General features: G+C 40.8%; 2 protein-coding genes and 1 long non-coding RNA gene across 6 annotated transcripts in view; 2 read left to right on the forward strand and 1 right to left on the reverse strand.

Annotated features, from left to right (window-relative positions):
• Positions 1-784: 784 nt before the first annotated feature.
• On the reverse strand, positions 785-20,396 carry iffo2b (intermediate filament family orphan 2b). 3 transcript variants are annotated; one of them, XM_086086715.1, is made up of 8 exons: positions 19,606-20,396; positions 5,894-5,954; positions 4,430-4,525; positions 3,566-3,754; positions 2,997-3,136; positions 2,381-2,600; positions 2,206-2,304; positions 785-1,943 (listed from the first exon to the last, which is right to left on the reverse strand). In XM_086086715.1, the coding sequence occupies exons 1-8, from the start codon at positions 20,073-20,075 to the stop codon at positions 1,710-1,712; spliced, it is 1,509 nt and encodes a 502-aa protein (XP_085942841.1). In that variant the 5' UTR covers positions 20,076-20,396; the 3' UTR covers positions 785-1,709. The 3 variants fall into 3 exon arrangements, with proteins under 3 accessions (XP_085942841.1, XP_085942842.1, XP_085942840.1); XM_086086716.1 differs by having other exon boundaries at positions 2,381-2,570; positions 2,997-3,139; XM_086086714.1 differs by having other exon boundaries at positions 2,997-3,139.
• LOC147167396 (uncharacterized) lies at positions 4,915-10,262 on the forward strand. 2 transcript variants are annotated; one of them, XR_015096261.1, is made up of 3 exons: positions 4,915-4,982; positions 5,904-5,973; positions 9,975-10,262. It is a non-coding gene; the product is annotated as an uncharacterized LOC147167396 (long non-coding RNA). The 2 variants fall into 2 exon arrangements; XR_015096262.1 differs by lacking the exon at positions 9,975-10,262 and adding an exon at positions 7,962-8,218 and having other exon boundaries at positions 4,916-4,982.
• A 1,148-nt stretch (positions 20,397-21,544) lies between the features above and the next one.
• mrto4 (MRT4 homolog, ribosome maturation factor) overlaps positions 21,545-22,390 on the forward strand; it is a 4,020-nt gene continuing 3,174 nt past the window's right edge. Inside the window, exons 1-5 of the mRNA XM_086086718.1 lie at positions 21,545-21,648; positions 21,841-21,899; positions 21,979-22,082; positions 22,188-22,269; positions 22,365-22,390. The exon at positions 22,365-22,390 is cut by the window's right edge and continues 42 nt beyond it. Coding sequence (XP_085942844.1) covers positions 21,621-21,648; positions 21,841-21,899; positions 21,979-22,082; positions 22,188-22,269; positions 22,365-22,390 — 299 coding nt within the window. The 5' untranslated portion in view covers positions 21,545-21,620. The remainder of the gene's footprint in view (positions 21,649-21,840; positions 21,900-21,978; positions 22,083-22,187; positions 22,270-22,364) is intronic.

Below are 22,390 nucleotides of genomic sequence, written 5' to 3' on the forward strand. Positions count from 1 at the left end.
TATAAGCAACTTTGGTAAGAAAACATGATGGTGGTTTTGGACGGGACCTCAAAATATGTCCTTTGGTTTTTGCTTTAGAGGTTCATGGGCTTCGTTTGGTTTTAATCATATTCTGAATTTGTGTCTTGGGGATTTATTTTCTTTGAGTCATGTATCAGTGTGCTGCACAAGGCTAGAGACGGGCTTTTTACATCAGGATGCAAACAAAGTGCTTCCTGTTTGCTTGTGGATATAAGGCAGATACTCTTGAGGGAGGAGGAAGAATGCACAATGTTTTAAATGCTACTGAAAGACACACAGTTAACCTGAAGAAAAACATATATGCGCTGTAGAAAAAACACCTGCTTTGTTTAGAAGGCTAATCATATCGGTATTAGGAGAGAAGGAAAGAAGCTCGTCTATATGCAAGGCCAGCTCCATTGCATAGAACTTCAGTAGTGCACTGACGCATTAATAAAAACAAAGGCGTTGCTCTTTTCCCTCTTTTCAACAGCAAAACATTCCTGGCAGTCAAAATGTACACACAGGATTGGACAATACTAAATATGTCTGTCGGTTGGATCTGTTTGGCCCCTGATGCAAGTGGACTGTAATGTCTAAAAGTGGAAGACAACTGTATCCGTATCTTTAGTTGGATTGTATCAGTGGCCGAAGTGGCGTATTTCCGGAGATTGGATTAGTACTTAGTTCACACTTGCCCAAGTCTTAACTTTCAGGTCTCAAGCGAGTCTTAAGTCATTTAGACTTGGACAAGTCTAGTCACAAGTTACCTCAAGTCCATCCATCAAGTAAGTCATCTTTATTACTGCAGTCATATCTGCAATACCTCCATAAAAACATTACACTTTCAAAGTTCAGCAGTACCTCCAAAAACATCACACAGTTGACACCCTCCTGCTCCCTCTCTGTTTGTGTCAGTTTGGCCTTTTTAAAGGGTGAATAGTTTTACTTTAGTATTTTTTATTTATTACTTTATTTAAGCATTCATCTATTTAATCCATGCACTTTCCCTCATTGGGGCTGTAGATGGTCTGGACCCTATCCCAGCTGACTATGGGCGAAAGGCTGAGGAGAGACGCCCTGGACTGGTCGCCAGCCAAACGCATACAAACTTCACATTCACACACATGGACAATTCAGAATTTTTAATGGCCCTAAAGCAATTGAGTTCCTAGAGCAAATGAATGTCGGCACGGAGAGAACAACCAAACTAAACAGGAGGACCTGAGCTGAGATTCGAACAGACGACTTCACCGTGAGGCAGACGTGCTAACCAGTAAACCGTCATGCTACTCCACAAAACTTTAACACTTACACTAACACTTTCCTTTTCCTTATGTCACTCTTCAAAGGGTGAGTACTATTTTACTTATATTTGCTTTTGTTATATAGTGCAAAATATTATGGACGGCGTGACATGGTACAACCTTGTCAGATTAAAAAAAAAAAAAAAAGGTTGACGGAAATCGTTGTTTTGGCGTAATCCTGATGAACTAACAGCGACCTCAGTGGCGGTTACTTGAACTGCATTCCATAGGGCACAAACTAAATCTCCAGAGAAGGAAAAGAGCACCCGTTTCTCTGACAACCCTCACCACCGATTCAACAGAATAGTTCCAAAAGCACCAAAATTCTGAGCTGACCTCAGTGAGCATTTTCGTTTTCTTTTTGGGGTTATTGTCACGCATTGCCACATCCCCGAGCGGTTATCAACTGACGGGGACTTCAGCGTCGACGTCCTTGTCCGAGATCTCGTCCTGGATGTCGTCGGTGTTCCCTGAGTCGCTGCTGGCCGCCGAGCTAATCGACGGCGAGCTTCTGCCGCCTTTGATCATGCGCCGGCAAGTCTCCATCTGTACGTCCAGGCCTCGTTTCATGCTGCACATCTCCATGTACTCGTGCAGGTGGCGGTTCATGTCACTCTTGGCTGTGGCCAGCTCCATCTGAATCCATTAAAGAAAGATTTATTTACTCGCACAGTCACCTATTTAATTTTAACCTGTGCTAATTCTCACAACGAGCCTTGTCTAATATAAAAGCATCTGTTTGCCACCATTTTGGTTGAGTGAGGCGAGGAGCTTCATATAATGCTTTGGCGCCATCTTGTAGCAAATATAGGCATCTATTACTGTTAGCCAGGGCATCTTAGAGCGTACTAGTTCGAGCACAAAAAAGCACGAGCTGGATTTGTGAATAGCACTGCACCTCAATCTGCCCAATGGTATTCTGGTACTCCTTCTCTCTGTTCTTAAAGAGCGACTCTGTTTCGTCAATGAGGCTGCCGAGACTTCCGTCGTTGGAGTCCTTGGAAAGAACAGCGTAAAGGTTAGGCTGACCAATCATCCACGGTTTATCTTTCCACAGCGTGGAGAGGACTCACTGGTTCTGTGCCCTCCCCGCCTCTATCATTCGAGAGTGCGTTGGCACTTGGCGGTGCCGCCGCCGCCGCCGCCGTCATGATGCCGCACGGCACGTTGTAGTTGGCAAAGTCTTCCCACAGCAGCAGCGTCTCCTCGTTCTCTTCCCACGTCAGACTGTCGCAGTCGTCGTCCAGGTCGAACGTCTCGCGCCTGGCAACAGAGGAGTTATCTGAACAGTGTCTGTATAAGATGGAGAGAGACAGAGAGGGGGGAAAAGGAGAGAAAACTAGTAATGAAAGGTTAAGCAAAGAAGAAACAGAAATGTTAGTGATTAAGTAAGGCAGTGTTAGAAAAGCCAATTCAAAACTGAGAGTCCTGGTCCGTTAGCACTGATTAGCCCACAACAGTCTTCAATCAAAAAAAGTGAATCAAATGTCCATACCTAATTATAATATAGTTTTAAACACAAAGGAAACAGATTGAAGTGAAGGTGCAGTACTCAATGGGAACACTAGAGAGAGTTGAATGACTATAGTCAACAAATCCAGCAGCTGCTATCACATCGCCACCACAGTTTTGGTGCAGAGGTGAATGCACGGCTGTGGTGGGTGTGGCGGTGTGAGAAGTCACACTTACAATTGGTTTAGCATGCGCTTCATCTCATCCGTGATGTTGAGCGTGTCCTCGTCCAGAGGGCTTGGCTCCGCGTCCATCTCGGAAACATCCTCGTCGGACGCACCCTTACGCTCTTTCTTTTTACAGCCCGCTGAGGCACCCTGCTAAGAACAAAAAAACGTGAATAAACGTCACTACATGCGTCCCATTGGGGCAACCTCGGTGTTGCTTTGCTAAAATGCTAACACTTTGGATGCTAACCTGAGTAGAAAACATGCTGAGTATTTTACATCTCGGCCTGTAGGCTATTGGATTTCCACTAGCCAACTAACAGTTGGTATGCTAACATAGCAACCTTTGTGCAAATGCACTGAAGCATATTGATAAGGAATCACGTTGTCCTGTTGGTCAGGTACAATATTTGAAGATAATTGATAAAATGCTAACAGTTGTTTGCTAAAATTGGTATTAAAAGTATTAACATACTCAAATGACCACTTCTACACGCTTCCTAGGAAATCACAATGTCCCATCCCCCGTGAGCTGTTAACAGGCCCGCAGGCTGCTTATGTGGCCCTTAGAGGGGCTACCTGGTGCCTGGCAATCTCCCTCTCTGGAAGCGGCCTGGCCGGGCTGGCGTTAAACATCTTGGACATGTCCTCTGAGTTGCGCTGCTGCGCCACGTCGCACAGCTTGGCCGTGATATCGATGCGTCTGCAGATGTCCATGTCGACCCGCCGGGCTTTCTCTTGAATCTTGGAATCCAGGTCAGACATTTGCTACAGGCAGAGGGAAGCACTTGTGGGAACTTCATTTCAAACGGGAAGATTCAAAGGTTACTAATAATTCACTATGGTGGTACTTTGTCCACTGTGCATTTTGGTTGTTTCTGTAAATATATACTGTAAATTTGGCATGAAAAATGGGAGGGGTGTGAGAGCCTGATCATCGCTGCTTGCACTTTTAATTTATTTTGTTTCGATTTTTGTTTTCTTGATTTGTAATGTGACAACACCAAACAATTAGCATGACTAACTTCTTCCATACCACTTACCTGTCTCTGGATTTGGACATGTAGGATGAGGTGAAGCAGAGGGGGGAAAAAAGTTTGTTTTAAAAATGATTAAAAGAATAAAAGTCTGATTTACAACAAGCAGGGTGAACAACAAAAGCTTTTAAGCCTATTTATCCCTGAGCAAGCAGACGCTGGGAGCGGCCCACTGCGACACTTCAATCACTGAGCACCACAGCTGGCAAGGAACAATACAAGCACTACACACAACAGGAAAAGGGCTTTGGAGATCTACATCACTTCTTTCAATGGAACATTTCTTGGATTTCTGCCTCCACATTCTTCTGAGGACGGAAGGGTTTCCCAGTTTAGGGCTGTTTGTGTAGGAACTATAACAACAGAAGTACGGGTGTGACGGTTCAATCAGATCGTGGGTACTTACGTCGCTCGTGAGGCTCTTGAAGACCACCAGTTCCGCCTTCAGTCTCTCCACCTTGTCGTTCATGTCATCCTGAATCTCCGATGATTCTTTGGCGCGCTGAACAGACGTCAAGGAGTAAAAATCGGATACACAAGGCACGATAAATGATATATTAACAATGATTACATTGATTTTCCGCAATGATTACGGTATAGTTAGGTTTTTGTGTTGGGCAGTGCGGCCAAGTCGTGGTAAGCACTTCTGCTGCAAGTGTTGAGGTTCAAGGTTCAAATCTCAGAAGGATTTGAACAGGGACTAAAGATGAAAGTCAAACAACAACAGTTCATATTGGGGCTGATCCACAATTTTCTACCATTGCTAGTCATTGCACTGAATGTACTTTGCCAGGTCTCCCAGAAAGCAACAAATCTTTCTACGTGTGTTAATGCAGGTCACCGCTCCACCTGTTTTTGCTGACCGCTAATCCAAACATGCACAATCGATGGGAGCAAACTAACGCAGAAAGAGGTCACAATGCTAACTGCATCATCAAGACCTGGACCTTGGCCCCCAGGTGTGTTTACTATATGTTTTTGGGGGGGATTTCCATGAAATTCATAGTGAATTTTCCTAGCATTATTCTCTGTAAAGCAAGAAGTAGACTGCTATCTTACATAAGGACAGAAATACATGCCAAAAAATTCTGTATTTTTCTTTCGGGAAGGTTTCAGTTTTTTGTCACCCTAAATTATATTAGCATTTGGCTAACCTTGTATTATTCTCCCTGAATGAGGACTCGGCCTGCGAGCTAACATAAAAACATTTGTCAAATTTTGATGAAGGAATTAATTTTCACCATTTTTCTGAAAATGTTTGCGTTTGGCTAATCCAAGTAATTATTTCGCAACGGGGAAGAAGCCTGCTAGCTAAAACGCGGACAGATATTAAAAAATGCCACTAATTATTTTCATGTATGGTAGGTATCTATTTTTTTATTTACTACAACTACTGTATTTACTTTTTGCAGTTTAAGTCATGACAGAAATGTTTCCCTTGTCACAGAATGCTAATGGTAGAGTCCGGTATGTTAATTCTTCTTGAACTATGAGGTAGCCTGCTAGCTAACTTATGATTTGTGGTGTTTTGATAGGACTTGTTGGTTTATGTTGACTTCCTCATTCTTGCCACAATGTGAAGAATGTTAGGAGGGTTTAACTTGGATTTGTGTTATTTTGGTAGGAACTAAGAAAAAATTGTTGGTGTATGTTGATTCATCAAACGTTAGCAAGAATGTTAACATTTGGCTAATCTAAGTGTCATTCTTCATGAACCATGAAGAAACTTAAACTAAACAAACTTAAAATGTTATAACTTAAGTTATATGGAGGTTGGTTTCTTATATTATGCTCAGCGTTTAGTGTTTTATTACAAGCTTCTGAATACTGTGAATTGATATGCTTGTGGAATAAACATTTCTTTTCCAACCTGGTGCAAGGATTCAACCGCAGACTCCAACTGCTCACGTTTGGACAGCTCCTCTTCCCATCTGTGAACACAATACAAAGGTGGGTTTACTCACAATCCAGGGCCGGGTCCCCTAAGGGGGCGACGAGACAGAGGTAATGTCTGGTTAATAATGCTGTCTCTGATTACACAATACCTTTGACACACCCAGCTGCTCACTGAAGGAGATTTAAGTCCTTTTCACAACAACTGTTAAAGCGTCTTTTGAACGTGTGAGCATCTGCATGGGGATACTTGAGTTATAAACACACCCAATTCCTTTTGTACTAGCTCAACCATAAGAAAGTGAATTGTGCCAATGATATTATTAAGAGATATTAGCTTTTAGCTGGTTGTTGTAGAAACAATTTAAATAATTTGATCTGGGTTTACATTTTGTTGGTTGAAGCTAGAGGTTAAGTTGACGACAAAATGCTACCGTTAGCAGTGATGCTTTGAGGGCAGCAGGTTTCTTTCAAACTGCAGTCCATTCTTTACGACGCACTGAGACATTGACCGACAGTTATACTCTATCTAAAAATAACATTGCAGACCTCATGGTGGCCGCGTGCTAAAATTGGCCGCGCTTGTCTCTTTCCCCCCTGCCTTGACACCTCCTATCACTCATCAACTGCAGTACGGCGGCCATACCCTGCAGCATACTTGTGGCTTTAGGCAGTGGACTGCATCATATTACAACGCTGTGTGATGTGATCGCACAGGCTGAGTCACATACGGAGATGTGGAGGTTGAGAATGGACAAAAGGCTTTATTGAGCCAGCGGTGTGCATTAGGTCACATGAGCATGATGAGCTATAGTGCGCAGCTATAGGAACTCAGGAAGGTATGAATTTTATAATTAATACAGACGACTCAAGGCGTATTAATAGAGTTTTATAACCCTTGTAGCATTATATTTCTGAATTTCGGTCTATGGGTCATTGTGGCAGATACAAATTGTATGAAATCAACAAGTGACGCTTTGACAATTTGTATCGCATCTGTGCGATTTCTAACATCACTAATGGAAGTACAATACAATACAATACAATACAGTACTATGTATCGACTCAACCGTATCACCTGGTGGAAATTATCCATTTAAAAACACCACTGGATGTTCTAAAGACCACCACTGAATTCTGGAACAAACCAAGGGTCTTTTCACCATGGAGAGACGACAACAAGACGCTGGGAAGTCATTTTTGGCCACACAAGATGAGTCAGTGGCTGCTATTCATTTTCTCAACAGACCTTTGCCTTGTTCCCATTTCAATGAGCTTTGTCTAATTAAGGAGAAATCTTCCTTGGCAGGGTGTGAAGCTTTCGTCTAAAAAAACAAAAACAAACTGCTTACAGTGTTCCTTTACGGAGCCCACACAAACCGCCACCCGCCCTCCCTTAATCTGGCCCAAGACTTTGGATAAGGTCTGCAGAGTTCATGACATCACAAGACAACAAAGGCAACATCTCGTTTTTGAATCCTGTCTGTGATCCCAAAGAAATGCAGTTGAAACGATCAACGGACAGGAGGGAAGGCAACCTGTGGCAATAACTTTTAGGCTGTTCTGAATGTTATCTATCAATCATGGACCATTGGGTTTGACTGGAGGAATTTTAGCTCCGAGCTCTGAATTTTGACTATTATGTGATACGACAGTGAGAACTGCTGCTGGATTTGGTTCCTGGAAAAACGATTCTGGATGATTTATGTGCTACATAAACCTTCCGGGACCTCAGTATTCTGTGTGAACATAACACAACCGTGGCCACAGAAACCTGTAACTTCCAGGAACTAATGTACCAAGAAGTCTCTCGTAGTGTTGACAAAAAAGGGGTTAATATTGCTAATACTGCCCAAAGTTCCTGAAGTCAACGTCCAGGTTCTTGTCACACTTCATCCCACTGGATTGGAGGGACAGTGCAGTCACTTGAGTTTCTTTTCTCTACATCATCCAGATTTGCATCAATATTACGGTCACGGGTCACTATGCAAGACGACCGATGGGTCGTTTTAGTTGCTGCAACCTCTACCTTGTTGTCGTCAAAGGTCAAAGTGACCTGCAACATGGGAACAAAGTTTGTTGAGTCGTCCCGTCACCTTCTCAGCGGTGCTTTGTGACTGTGAGGACTCGTCGTCTATGTGGAGTCTCCTTACAAGGACAAAGATCAGCAGGATGCTCGGAGCCCGACTTCCCGACCGCAGCTCATATTCTCTGTGACTTGCCTCCACTAAATCAACATCTTGCTGCTACTGCTGTGCCTGGTGGCAATTAAAATAGAACCACACATGTATTTGGCAGGATAATATAAACCACAATGACGTAAGAGCTCCACGAGAACTATATATTTTATCTTTAAAAAAAAAAGAAAGAAAGAAGAATTTGTAAAATAGATTGTAATCGTTTTTTTCTTCATATGATTTGAAATATTTCGTCATTTCTAATTAATATGTACTTTGCACCTAACTATATAGAAATAGTTTTGCAGTATTGCCATTTTGTCAGGGAGTAATTGAGCGTTAAAAAAAAGAGAGCATAATTTAAAATGTATCCCAAGATTATATAATACCGTACAATATACAGAGTTAAAAAGAAATTATTTATGCTTCCCCCCCCCCCCAACTTTTAAAAATAAACTTAACTTCAGTAGTGCTAATGATATGCTGTTTGAATTTAAATATGGTTTCTCACCTCATAAATGGCTGTAAATAAGTACGAGATTCAGCGTCAACTGCAAAATTGCAACTTGAATTTTATCATTTGTCTTTTATATATTAATTTAAGATGTTACCTAATTTTAAGTAAGGGATTTTTTTTTTATGTCTTTGGTTGACAACATCTTGATTAGTTAGCCTTTTAAATGCACAGTAGCTCAATTTTTCTGAGAAACTTTGTATGAGCTGCACCATTAACAAGAGTTTAAAAAAAAATGTGTTTCTAATCAGAAAAAGCATTTTTTCCACAGACTTATCTGGCCAGCAGCAACATTCCAGCAGTACAAAAACTCCCCCTGTCATATCCGATTAACATTTGGACTACATAGTTTTCCCACAGGAGGATACGCACATTTTGGCAATGTGCGCAAATTCAAACCTGATGTTAGGCATGCTGCTATTTATTTTGCACTTGCCGTGATGATCTGTGCCATAAAAGGTCACTCATGTTTTGTCACAATCAAAATGATGAGTACCTACTTTACATGAAATGCTACAGTTTATGATGCTTTCACTTGATGTCCTTAGTGCGCTTATCAGTTAACACAAAAGACAACGTAGAGAACACCCCCCCCCCCACACACACACACACAGAAGTGTGGTTGTGAATCATTCTTTAAGACAACTCCCTGTTTTAAGCATAAAACGTGTGGCAAGACAGTACCTTCTAATTGTGGTAGGGTGTACACAATATATTGTAAACAAACGAGACGGTCAGAAAACAACCAAAAGCCAATGATTGTGAAAATCTAAAAAAAATTGTCTATAGTTTTTTTTTTATTCTAAGCAATGAGTTAAAAAAAAGTTAGCATGGAAAACTTCCAAAAACGATCACTATTATTTTAATTTAAAATAATAATGATAATACAAAGAAAATACATTTGAAATAATGGAATTGAAAATCAATAAAACAACACATTCACTCAAGCAAATGTCATGAAAAACATCATGTCATCATTCCAATGCCATGATGCAGAAGAAGTGTGATATGATAACAAGCACGGCTCAACTGCACAATTCATCTTGGGAAATTTCACGTCAGCTATTTAAACAACCGCATGCGACGAGGTGTCTCGTCCCTTTTGCGGCGTTGCTCGTCCTCAGTGCCGATTGTCTTCCGTGACACACACGGGGAGCGATGCAAGGCTTTCCCTGACAAAAGTGGGTCATCGATTAAGTGTCAAGACAGACCGTAATCCATAACATCCTCGGAGAGACGTGCACTAATGGGATGGATGCGAATGTCCAGGGACCCCTTGTCTGGCTGTGGGGGTGGGGGTCTCTCATTGCATTTACCACCATCTGGTGTCCGTGAAGACCACTGACCTGCATCCAATGTGTATGCAGGCTCAGTCAATCGCGTGCACGGGGAGTGCACATCTCAGCTTTATGTTCCTTCACCAAGTCTAGACGGCATGAAGACATGATACGTCGAGCAGCGGCCGCAGACTGACTGGGCAAGGGAAGACAAATCACAGTACGGATGCAAGTAATAGGAGCCCAACAGTAGAGTGCCAGAAATGGTACGGTAAGGATCCGTTTTTGGCAATTTTACTTTAATTTCCAATTTAGCAAAGGTCCTTTACTGACCCTTTAGCAGTGTGATCTGTACCCCAATAGCAGGGTGCCAAAAATCTGGCCAATGTTTTACAAACAGTCTTTGACCTTGGAAATGTCAATGAAAAACCAAACCATACATTACCGAACTGTAAAACATGATGGTGCACAGTTGCCCCAGGTATTTTAGTCTGCACTGACATCACTGGAACATTTCTTACGATCGTGCAATAATTGCATTGACAATAATTACTTGCAATGACATGTTTTAACTGCGTTTTGGTTGAATAGGCGTGTCATTAATTTCACCATGCCATTTCACAGGAATGTTGCCTGAATAAAGAGACAAGCTGCTTGGCGGTGATGTCACACATTTATACCGCAAACTCAGCTAGGGAAAGTAGAAGTTGCCCGATGTTACGATGGTGAGTTGAAAAAAAAGGTCACTACTTTTACACTCAATGTCACTTTGGCACAAATTGAAGCAAAAATAAGTGGTGAGTGGGCATCCATGCGTCGTGACTCACACTTACGCTATATTCTCACCTTCCTACTATGGATAGCACTTTTTTTTATTTAAATAGTGTCATAGCAATTAGTCATAATACCACTTGGAAAAAACACAACTATTAGATTGCCTATCAACGTGGGGAAAAAAAACCCTCAAAATATTATGAAATACTTCTTTAATTTTAGTAGTGTTTTTTTTTTTTGGTTATATTAACAAAAGAGGTATTAACAACTACTACTACAGTAAATTGATGGATAGATAAAAACCTAATAAAAAATAAATAAATAAACAATCAGACTCCACCAATCAAACCAGCACAGCCCCTACTTTTTATTTGTATTCATTTAAAAAAATATAAAAAAATTGGCCCTAAAGTGACTGTGATTGTTAGCAAGTGAGCACTTGATTGTGCTAAAACACGTCCAGTAAGGTGTGCGCGCGTAAGGGCAACTATCTCCAACACACCCTTTTAAACTGCTATTGAATCATCATCGTTGTAGGGACATGAATACCGCACACTCACGAGCTAATGGTTTATTTACAGTCAACTAGCTAGCTGTAATTAAAGTAGAACTATCATAACATTTAAAACCTGGAAACGACCTATATTTGCCTTCTAAGACCACCGTTGTTGATCTTTTGAGTGCATTATCACGCTACAACATGAATGGTCAAGTTTGAGAAAGGGGCGGTGGTGGGGTCTTGCATTGACAGGAATTTACAATGTTCTTTCAAATTTAGAGCGCAAACAGGAAAGGGCTGAATGCGGCCCGGACACGAGAAAAGAAGATAAAGATGTTCATGTCTGGCGTAAATCTCATGGGTGTGTACGGGCAAATAACACGGTTACTACACGTCTTTTGTGTGACAAACACACACACACCTGCAGATGACTTCACATGGCAACGGCAAACTCCATTCAGGATGCAGTAGTACAACATGTGCCTATGTGGAGGATTTGGCCATTTTGTTTGTTGTCTGTTTCCCAACCTTTATTGAACCAAGGACACACAAATGAATAGTTTTAATTTTGCCATCTAGTGGATGAACATTTCATTGTTCTGCTGTCACTATACTACGTCGCTGGCAATGTTACATTCATTAAATAATAATTCCCCCAACCCCTATCGAGAAATTGGATCATTTCCCGCGGCACACACGAACGTCATTGTAAACTACAACCGCAATAAATCAATCAGTGTCACTCCGAACTGAGCCTAAAGTATTTAAATTTGAGACATTAATATACCGTAGTTAATTGTAAAGAAGTTTGAACCACAAGTCCCATAATGTTACAATCAACCCATGAGCTGCCCGTTATTTCATTTTAAAGGATTTTTCTTGTCACAACTTTTTTTTCTTTTTTTTTTTAATAATATTTTTTTAATTTAAAAAAATAAAAATATAAAAAATAATTAAAAAATTTAAAAACAAATAATAATAAAAATATTTAAAACTAAATTAAAATAATAAAAATATTTAAAAAAAACAACTTTTTTCAAATAATCATTATGGAGGTGAGTGCACTTCATCCCTCTCTGCACTGTAGCGTTTTGCAAACACCCGTGAGGAGAAGAACATCTGCTGTAGTTTGAGACAAAACCTAATCAAGATTGCACGTAAAGCCTGTGCAGACTCTCACACACACACGCATGCACACACTCTCGCAATGACATTACACACTTGCCAAACGCAATCATGGCCACGCCTTGCACAGCAGCATCTCTCGCAGAAAATAAAACACTCTTTTATAATATACCGTAATAGTTCAAGAGACAGCATGTAGCGAGCGTCAACACATGCAACCGTTTACGAGGGGATCAACAGCACACGTCTGAACACGGCGTATTCAATGAGAATGAAGTCTAATGATTAAGGACTTACTCACTGGATTTAGCTGAAGTTGACAAAAAAAAAATTTGCACATCACCCAAAATATTTTTTTTTGCAACTGAGGAAAGTACAACAGACAACATATTTCTTCTTGTTTACATCGGTACAATTGATGTGAAACTGTTTATACATGTCGAAGATTTATGAGTGTTACATAATATTTTAATTGTCAAAAAACATCAGTATCCCTAAATAATGTCAGTAAGGGTTGTGCTCATTAAAACAAACACTTTTTTTTATAAGAATTAATATCATATAATGGAGGGAGCAGAAACGTTTTTGCAGCCATTTTGTCACTGTGCAATGTTTTGGTATTTACATGCTGCGTTGTGTGTACTGTTTTGGTTAGCAACAGCCTCCAAAATGGGCTCAGCAGCTGACTCGGTCATGTCCATGTCCCCGGGCGAATAATCACGTCTAGGAACTGAGTTGATGAAATGTTTTTAGTGCTATGCAAGGATCTTGTTGAGACACTTTAATTCATCTGAGACTGTTTATGTGCTTTTGTTTTGGTTAGCAACAGAATTCAACTCAGCAGTTGTCTCGGAACCGAGCTCATTGATTTTTTTCAATACTGCCCAAGGAACTTGTTTGGACTCTACTCTTGAAGTCATATGAGACTGCAGATGTGCTACTGTTTTGGTTAGCAACTGACTAAATCTCATGTAGACTCCACGTATCTGTAAAAATAGGCCGAAAAGGTGACGAGTGTTTATGCACGAATGAACGACGTTGGCAGAGTTAAGCATGTAAATGACACATGTGGTCCAACGCAGGTCAGCACCGCAGACAGGTAAGCTCATTTGAGAGGTTTAACCTTTTCACACATTCACAGGATGATGGCAAACTCATTTAAGGCCCGCTGCCACACAGAGCAACGCGGGCCGAATACGACTGAATTGGAAAATGGCAAACAAATGGCTGTCAGCGACTTACACCGGCACACCAGGCAATTAACCGTTGCACATAGACAACTTGCTGCAACGGAAAAAAAACGGTGAACACCGGTGTTATCAGCAAACAAGGTGGGCCATTGCCATTCAAAAAAAAAAAGCTGTTCAGTCATATTTAATAATGTCATTACTGTGTGTAAGAACTTACTGTACACTACAGTACGACTGTTCTGTTGCTGAATGCAGTTGTTTTCTTTTTTAACAAACAGAAGGTAGAAATAGGAAGTCTTTCCGAGACCTGAGCTCGGCTTTGTACCAGGCAGGAAGTGCTCCAGCTGGGACGGAGGTGGGAGCCTCCAACGTGAGGCGAAGCCGCGCAGGCTTAGAGAAAATCCCTTTCCTGAATAGAACTGCCAGGATTATTGGCAGACTGGCAGCTACATCAAATTTAGACCACTTCGCCGCGCAACCAGTCGGCCGGCTGTTTATCCAAAGATGCTGAACTTTAACCTCTCGAAAGAACGGGAAAGGAGAAATATTTGCTCAATTTCCCTCTATTGACACAGACGCAGCGAAAATCAGTCATGTTCAATAATTCATGCAGGCAGAAAAACAGCCTGGAGGCAAGCGGCGGGTAGATATTTTACCATCTCAGTTTTTTTTAATACAGCAGGGCAAATGCGTTTGTACAATAGTTTGACAAAACTCTTATGCTGTATGTATGATATTAGCCATAGAAAGCAATGATGATTGGATAAAAAGTCTGGTAGAAAACGAAACATTTTGCTTAACTTTGATAGTGTGTCCTGTCAAAGCCATAGGATTCTATAGAAAAATTGAACGTTATTATTATTTTTTTTTTTAAATCAAACTCATTTGCCCTCAAGCTACAGCATATCAGCCATGTAGTCTATGTTAGCAAAGGGATTCTTACTCAGACATAACTAAAAAAAATAGTCACGTCCCGCAAAAAAAAAATGTTGCTAACCCTTGAAAATCAATACATTTACATTACATTAGGGGTATTAGAAAAAATCGATTTGGCACTATATCGCGATATTACAGCGCGCAATTTTCGAATCGATTCGATATGCGGCCGAATCGATTTTTAAACATAGTTTTTTTTTATGGGAATATTCAACAAAACGTCTTATTTAGGGTTAGGATTCACACATGAAGCATGGAAGAATGTTATATTAATAGAACATTAAAGCCTTAATATTTGATTTCAGTGCTGTTCAAACATGAAACAGACTGCAACCTGTTTGTTAAATGCAGTGGCTCATTTATAAGCCTGAATTTTCAGATAAATAAATACATTTTCATACAAATCTCACAGTGTACATGTACAAGTTTACTGATTAGTATTTTCAAAATTTGAGTTAAAAAAAAAATCGTAATAATTTATTTATAGATTCGTATCGTGATACAAATCAAATCGCCAGGTACGAGGCAATTCACACCCTTGCATATAAGTAGTCTGTGTGGGAAAAACAATCCTGCAAAGATTTTGAGGCAGACATTTTTGCTTTGACTTTCTAATTGAACTATTCAATTAATAAATCTTTGCAGCCCTAAAAATGAACAGAAAGCTAGTATGCTCTCAGAAGCTGTATTATTTAGTATGAATGGCGACAGGTGGTGGCACAGATTTGTTGTTCCTTCTGCCTTCTAATATTAGAGCGTTTCACTGTTTTGCCAAAGAAGTGAAGGTAAAGATTTTTTTTTTTAAGTAACTGTTTTCCTTTTGGTTGTTTTATATTAATGGCCGTAAAGAATGTATTTTATACAAATGACTTTACTACCGCCCTCGTGTAGACTACGTGATAGACTAGTCTTTTACGACTTGAATACAAAATTGGGTTCCAGAAACCAAAGTTGCCGTTAAATGCCGTGTAAAAGTCTTTTTCGGTGTCAAGGCTCTTTCAAACGCACCCATATGCCGTCTTAAATTATTGACCCCAAAGTGTGACATTTCACACCGATGTCAACAAACTGACATGGAACGTGCACATTTGTCACCACTCATTCTCGCACATCTTCCCTTTTTGCCACCCACCAGCATTCGCATCCGCGTCCGCCCCGGCGTGTGCCGAGCCGGATGATTTACGAAGCCCGTCCTCAGACACTTTTGTGTCATTGTTTTTGGCTCGAGTGTCCGTGCGTTAGTGTACGTGCCGCTGCGTACGAAGGTCGTAAATCAGCAGCTTTTGTTGTCAGCCCTCGAAAAAAATCATGTGGGTTACAACTCTCCAGCTCTACTGTGAGAAATTAAATATGCAGTCCCTGTCCTGGCTGCTCAGTATAATGTAATTCATTCAATTCGTAGCTACATTTTACCAGGGAGATGCTAACTTACAGTAGCATGTTCAAAAACACCAGAGACTCTTTTCTACTGAGTTCCCCCCCCCCCCTCTCCTATTTATGTGTACATTCGACTACAACTATAAAAATAAACATGCCATATTTCCTCATATAGTTGCCCAGGGTGTTTATTTACTTAACTGCAGAGAGGGAGACATTCAAACAGGCTAAGGAATTAACGTTTTTAATGTCCACGTGTGAACGTTCGTGTCAATGAACTGACATGATGACATGAGGTTTGAAGCAGCCATTTTATGTGAATTCCATGGCTCGTACTTTGATGAATTCCGACGAGGAATCCCAAGACAGAGGGGCGGTACTAAATTGCAAACGCTTTTTTCCCCTACGTCATCCAATGTGGATGATGAAAACCCGACTCTAGATTCCGCACGCGTGCCCAATGTTATGCTTCACGTTTTTCAAGGCGACGAAAGTAAACAAGCCCGTACGTCACCGCACGAATGCAGGTCTGGCAATAGTCTACCACCATCCTTTACCTAGCAAAAGCTTTCATAAATCACCGGGGCGGGGATGAGGCAATGGGACCAAGGATGCCTTACAAAGCAAGCCCGCATGACACGCGATTTAGGGGAGGGGTTGTAAGTGTAGCGAAGGAGGAAGGAATGGCTGAGCACAAAGAGCTGGGAGCAGAGGGGCCGCCATGGGATGGGAATGGAGGTGGGGGTGGCGGGGTCTCGCCGGACTGAAGGCTGAAACGTGACGGCAGTAAAGAAGATTTAGGCGACGGGACAAAACGAGCAGTGAAGTAACAAAGCAGAGAAGACACGTTGTTGGTCTCCTGGAAAGTGGCAGAGTCTTGCAAAACTCTCTATGGAAGGAAAAACAAATGTGGAATCATATTAAACACTACTACTGGAATATTACAACGAGTCAAGTCAAATTGGATCGATAACGAAATAAAGGGCTATAGCAGGGGTAAAATGTAGGCATATACTTGAGGAGGGTATTTTTCGTATGTAACTACACATTTTCCCATGCTGGGTAAAATGCCGGTGTCTATTTGAGGACGGCGTTTATTTTTCTTAATTAGATGTGTTGAGTTATTTCTTTAAACATTAAAAATGCACATTAGAAAACTAGTAATTGTGTGTGTGTTTTTGGGGAGGGCTGAGATGGATTAATTGTATGGACTAAGATAATCAAAGTTTATTTGCGGGAGGTGTTTATTTTTCATTTAGTGTATATTTCTCCGGCTATAGTTTTCTGGTCGTTGGGTAGCAACAAAATTATATGTTGTTCATGTTCATAAGAGATTAAAAGGGTCTCTAAATTTAGACAGGGAACGCTAACTACACTTTTTTTTGGGGGGGGGGGGGGTTATATTGATGTCTATTTGAGAGAGGTGTTTATTTTCCTAATGAGACATGACATACATTTGAAGGGCAAACATTATTTAAGGAAATATGGTACTACCACTAAAATGGTTAGGTTTTCTGTTCTTTAGGCAGCTGAGACTGTATTACATATGTTGATTGGTACTGCTTTTTTGGTTAACATCAGAGCAAGTGAGTTAATTACTGCTCTTTTTTTTAAAGACTCATGTCTTAACTCATTCACTGCCATTGACAGCTATAGATGTCAAAAATTAATTTGAACCATTTCTATTAGTTTAACATTTCCACTTTAACAAGAGTATGAAAACCTATAAAAAAAATGTTTGTACATTTAGAACATATATAAAATGTGTGATTAATTGTGAGTTAACTATTGAAGTCATGCAATTAATTACAAAATTAAATTTTAAAAAAAGAAAAGATTATTAAAAATTAGGGGCGTCAGTCGATTACAATTTTTAATGTAATTAATCGCATGACTTCACTAGTTAACTCACAATTAATCACAAATCTCACAAAAAAATCTAGGTTTTCATTCTCTTGTTAACAAAAGTGGAAAAAAATACAAATCGTTCAATTTTTTTTTTTTTACGTCTATAGCCGTCAATGGCAGTGAATGAGTTAACTGCAGAGACATAAGGAAATGCAGTCATTTCATTCAAGAATCAGTTCTCTGTTTAGAGAGAGGCTGTTTATGTGTGGTCAGTATGTGCTGCCGTGTTGGTTAGCAACAGAGTTTAAATGAGTTCTGCAGTTAAACTCTTTAATATCCATTCATGAACAATCACATCTATGAAGTGAGATCTATTATTTTACTTTTTTTCCTGAAGGGAAAAAGCTAGGCATCTATTTGAGGGAGGTGTTTCATTTCTTCTCATGATGCAGTGTATATTAGAAGGGTGGACTATTTGGGGAAATACAGCACTTCCACTAAATGATTGGTTGGTTCTATGTTCCTTGTTTGGTGTTAGTTCGGTGAAATGCAAACTTGAGGGAGAAGTTTGTCTAAAGTGGATAACTGGCACGGCATCTAATATGGGAAGGGAGGGACCACAGTTCAGCTCAAAAGGCACACGAACATTTTTGGTCATTATTTATCAGTAAGAAAATTCTGTGGAACTCAGGGAGTGGTCTAGACAGGATATTCAGTTTCCCATAAGGGGAGAGGAAAGAAGGAGGTGGGGCTTCTGCTCGCATTCTGTGTCGGTGAGTCAAAGCCTTACTAGGGAAGTCAGCGTTGGTCATCGCTGACCTCACACACTGTTGAAAATGCCACACTGTTTGAATCACGCCGGCAAACGTGCACAGCGCGGACACGGGGCCACTTTGGCCTGCTTCCCGGCACGCCCGTGCCAAATGGGCCGCAGGTGACGCCGTAGGGTCAGCCCGGGGCGCTCATACGGAAAGGAAATTCTTAATGGGTGACGGGGAAGGCGTCCACATTTAGGAGCCATGTCTTCCTTTGACTTAAATGTACAGAGATGACCCTAGTGCTTCGCTGTCAATCACACCCTCATGAGGATGGATAAAAACATCTGCTCACCTCGCTTAACATGTGACCAACCCTGATGGATACTAGATACAGTAGATAGTAGACATACCTCAATTGATATTTTAAACACCCTTTTTTATGATATAAAAAAATACCAAGCTAAATATTTTCCTAACAACTGCTGTAAGGTGCTTGCAAAAGTGCACACACCCTTTTGTAACCGGGATGTGAATGTGTTCAGAATTCACGGAACACTTACAAACTTGTATTAAATGTGAGTCAGCACAAACCTCCCACCATTTTAGTGCCTCTGATTAACCCTGAATGAAGTCCAGCTGTTCTAGTAGGCTTTTGCTGACAAGTTTTTTACTTTCCATCTGAAGCCTAAATGTTTTGCGCTCTCACTGACTAGTATTAGGAAGTGTTCATATTTGCCTCCATCCGCTTGTATGTGCTCCAGCTCAACAAAAACAGCCCCAAAGCACGATGTTGCCATGGTGATGAGAAGTGTTGCGTTTACGCTAAACATACCTTTTTGGAATTAGGGCCAAAAAAGTTCAACCTCCTCGGTTTTATCAGACCATAACAAAATCTCCTAAACACATATAGGAAAATGTGCTATGCATGGTTATGAAACACATTATAGAAATAGTTAATAGCCTACATGATGATGTGGTATGCTTTGGATCATAAGATGCGATTTCTCGAGGGGAGATGTATGCATCAATTTGAGGGAACAGTTTACTATATACTTAAGTGGATAACACACCCGCTGTCCGCTGACTCCCCTCCATAGACAAAAAATGCTGTGGTATGCTTTGGGTCATGAACTATCCCTTCCCACAGCTCGATAGATAGCGCACTAAGCTCATATGCTTGGATGATGAGCATTCGCTGTGTCAGTGTCACTCACCTCCTCTTATACTCGTTCCTCTCCCGCTTCACTTTAGCCAGCACGTTGTAGAGCGCCCTCAGTTCCGGCGTGATGGTGTCTATCTGCACGCCGACCCCGTCCGGGTGCGTCCACGACACACCGGGCCCGCGCAGCGTCTCCAGGCGCTCCCCTTGCTTGCGCACATGGGTGAAGGACCAAATGGTGCCGGGCAGCCTGGACCTGGCCCCGCCGTCAGTCTGCACGGCCACGTCACGGCCGTAAAGACCGCGGTAGTGCGGCCTCTGCAGGGCTTGCTGCAGCTGGCTCTCCAGCAGCCGGTTCCGCCGCTCCAGTTCGTGGACCTTGGCCAGGAAGCAGCGGAAGCGCGAGTTGAGCGTCTTGAGGACGTGGATGTTGGAGCCCAGGTCGTTCCGCAGGGCGCTGGTGCCCGCCGGGGGCGAGTTGCCGGCCGGAGCCGGTGCAGCATCGGGGAAGAATAGCGAGCTCATGTCGAAGGGAGGGAGGGGGGGAAAAAAAGTCAAATATGAGGCACAGATGGCAGCATCATCATCACTATCCAGCGGAGGGTCGACACATTTGACGCAGACAAGCTCGACGACTCCCCGTCATGCTCCTCCTGTTTGTACGATTAGTCGTCACACAAGTACCGGCCACATTATCCTCCTCTAAGCCGTGTGCCGTGCGCTAGAAGCGGTCGCCACGGCACCGCAGAGACCGGCTTATCGTCTCCTCTGAGCGGCGTGCAAGGATCATGTTGCACGCCGCTAGAAAAAATATATATGGACATACACACACACAACCGCACAGATCCAGGCCACACCCCCATCTCCTCCCTCACACTCTCGGGTCACTTCCTGTCTGATGCCTTGGGATACGGACAGTACTGGATACTCAAATTATTTTGAAATAGAAATCTGCCTAGTTTTATGTTAACTCGCATTTTTTGTTTAATATTTCTTTTTATTATTAGTCCACTTTCATATACGCCCTGCAATTAATAGTATTACCCGTAATGAGCTTTTATTTCAAGTAAAAAATAAATACAAATATTTGTTAATTTATTTTATTTTAATTTAGAATTTAGGTTCAGAACAATTTTTTTTACACTTTTCCTCTACTATTTGCAATTATTTGACTTTAAAAAAAATTATGAACTTCCAATTTATTATGTATTCTTTTTATTTGAATTTCCCTTTTAAAAAAAACAATTTGTTGACCTGAATTGATTGTCATATTCCCTATCGACTACATTATTGTAAATATATATATATATATATATTTTTTATTCCATTTTAAACGTAATTAAAAAAAACGATCAAAATAGTAACATATCTACCATATTGTTATAGTAAATATACTTAATTATTTTATTTATTTATTTATTTATTAGCATTTTACCCTTTTGTTAAATTGGCTCATACTAGGATTTTTGGATGAAAGCACAGTATTTAGGTGAAAATGTTATACATCTCTTTTTTCTTTTCTTTTTTTTAGCCCAAATTTATTTATTTATTTTTTATATTGGTAATTACGAGTATTACCGTACAGCTATTAAATGTAAAAAAAATTAAATATTGTCAATCAGGAACATTACCGTACAGCTATTATTATACTGTTTTGGAAGTCGCAGTGTATTCTAATAAAGCAATTCATATGTCAACATTTTTATAATTTAAAACACGTACGTACAAGTACACATACAGTACCTGCATGCATCCATGTACTGTATGTGTGCATGTGTGTAGTCGAGCTCCCCCTGGCGCTTGAATGAATTAGTGAAAATACAGTATTAATTCATTTTCGCTCAGGCAGATGGCGGAATGTCGCGTTGACACGAATGATTTCCAATTCCCTGCCTACATTGTTTGCAACTGCATGTTTGTTTAATAATAGTAATAATAAAATACATTTAAAAAAAGAAAATCTCAATTCCCATTTTCATATTTTCAGTCAGGCGTCTTGTGGACAAGCTTCACTGTTGAGGAAACATTTAGGGGTCCTTTTTACTTCACGCGTGCGTCGGGGAAGCAACCATGCCCAAGTCGAAGAGGGACAAGAAAAGTAAGAAAAAGCAGCATGTTTTTCGTTAAATGTTTAAACTTGTTGCGCAGACTCGCAGTATTTGTTTGTAAGCGAAGCCAATGACGTATCAGTGTGAATATAAGGGAATGTAGCATGCTAATGGTAGAATTGGTGAAAGGATTGTTGCGTTCGTCTGGTTCACTCAATGACATACACTTGATTTCCCCACAGTTTCTTTAACTAAAACAGCCAAGAAGGGACTCGAGTCCAAACAGAAACTAATAGAGGAGGTAAATATTTGCACACTCTTATTTTCTGTTCTGTATGTTTGCTGCTGTTTCTAAATTAGCTTTACCTTTTCCCTCCTAGTTACGAAAATGTGTCGACACCTACAAATATTTGTTTATCTTCTCTGTGGCTAACATGAGGAATAATAAACTGAAAGACATCAGGACAGCCTGGAAACACAGCAGGTAGATACTTTTGTTTCAATTATAAATATTTATCCATTAAGGGCTTAGCATTTATAATTGAAATAATTTTTTTGTAAAGGTGAAATTTGTTTTTATCCCCCACAGATTCTTTTTTGGTAAAAACAAAGTCATGATAGTTGCCATCGGGAAAGGAGAAACGGATGAGTACAGGGACAACTTATGTCAGGTAGGAATCATCAGTGGAAGAAATAGTCATATTAATATTCCAATTGTTGATTGACAGCTCACCGTCATGGTTGCGCCCTCCTGTCATCTTTGCAGGTCAGCAAGCATCTTCGTGGGGAAGT

Source organism: Leptonotus elevatus, chromosome 10 (assembly GCF_054856555.1).
Source record: "Leptonotus elevatus isolate MCC_2025b chromosome 10, RoL_Lele_1.0, whole genome shotgun sequence".
NCBI classification, from domain to species: Eukaryota; Metazoa; Chordata; class Actinopteri; order Syngnathiformes; family Syngnathidae; genus Leptonotus; species Leptonotus elevatus.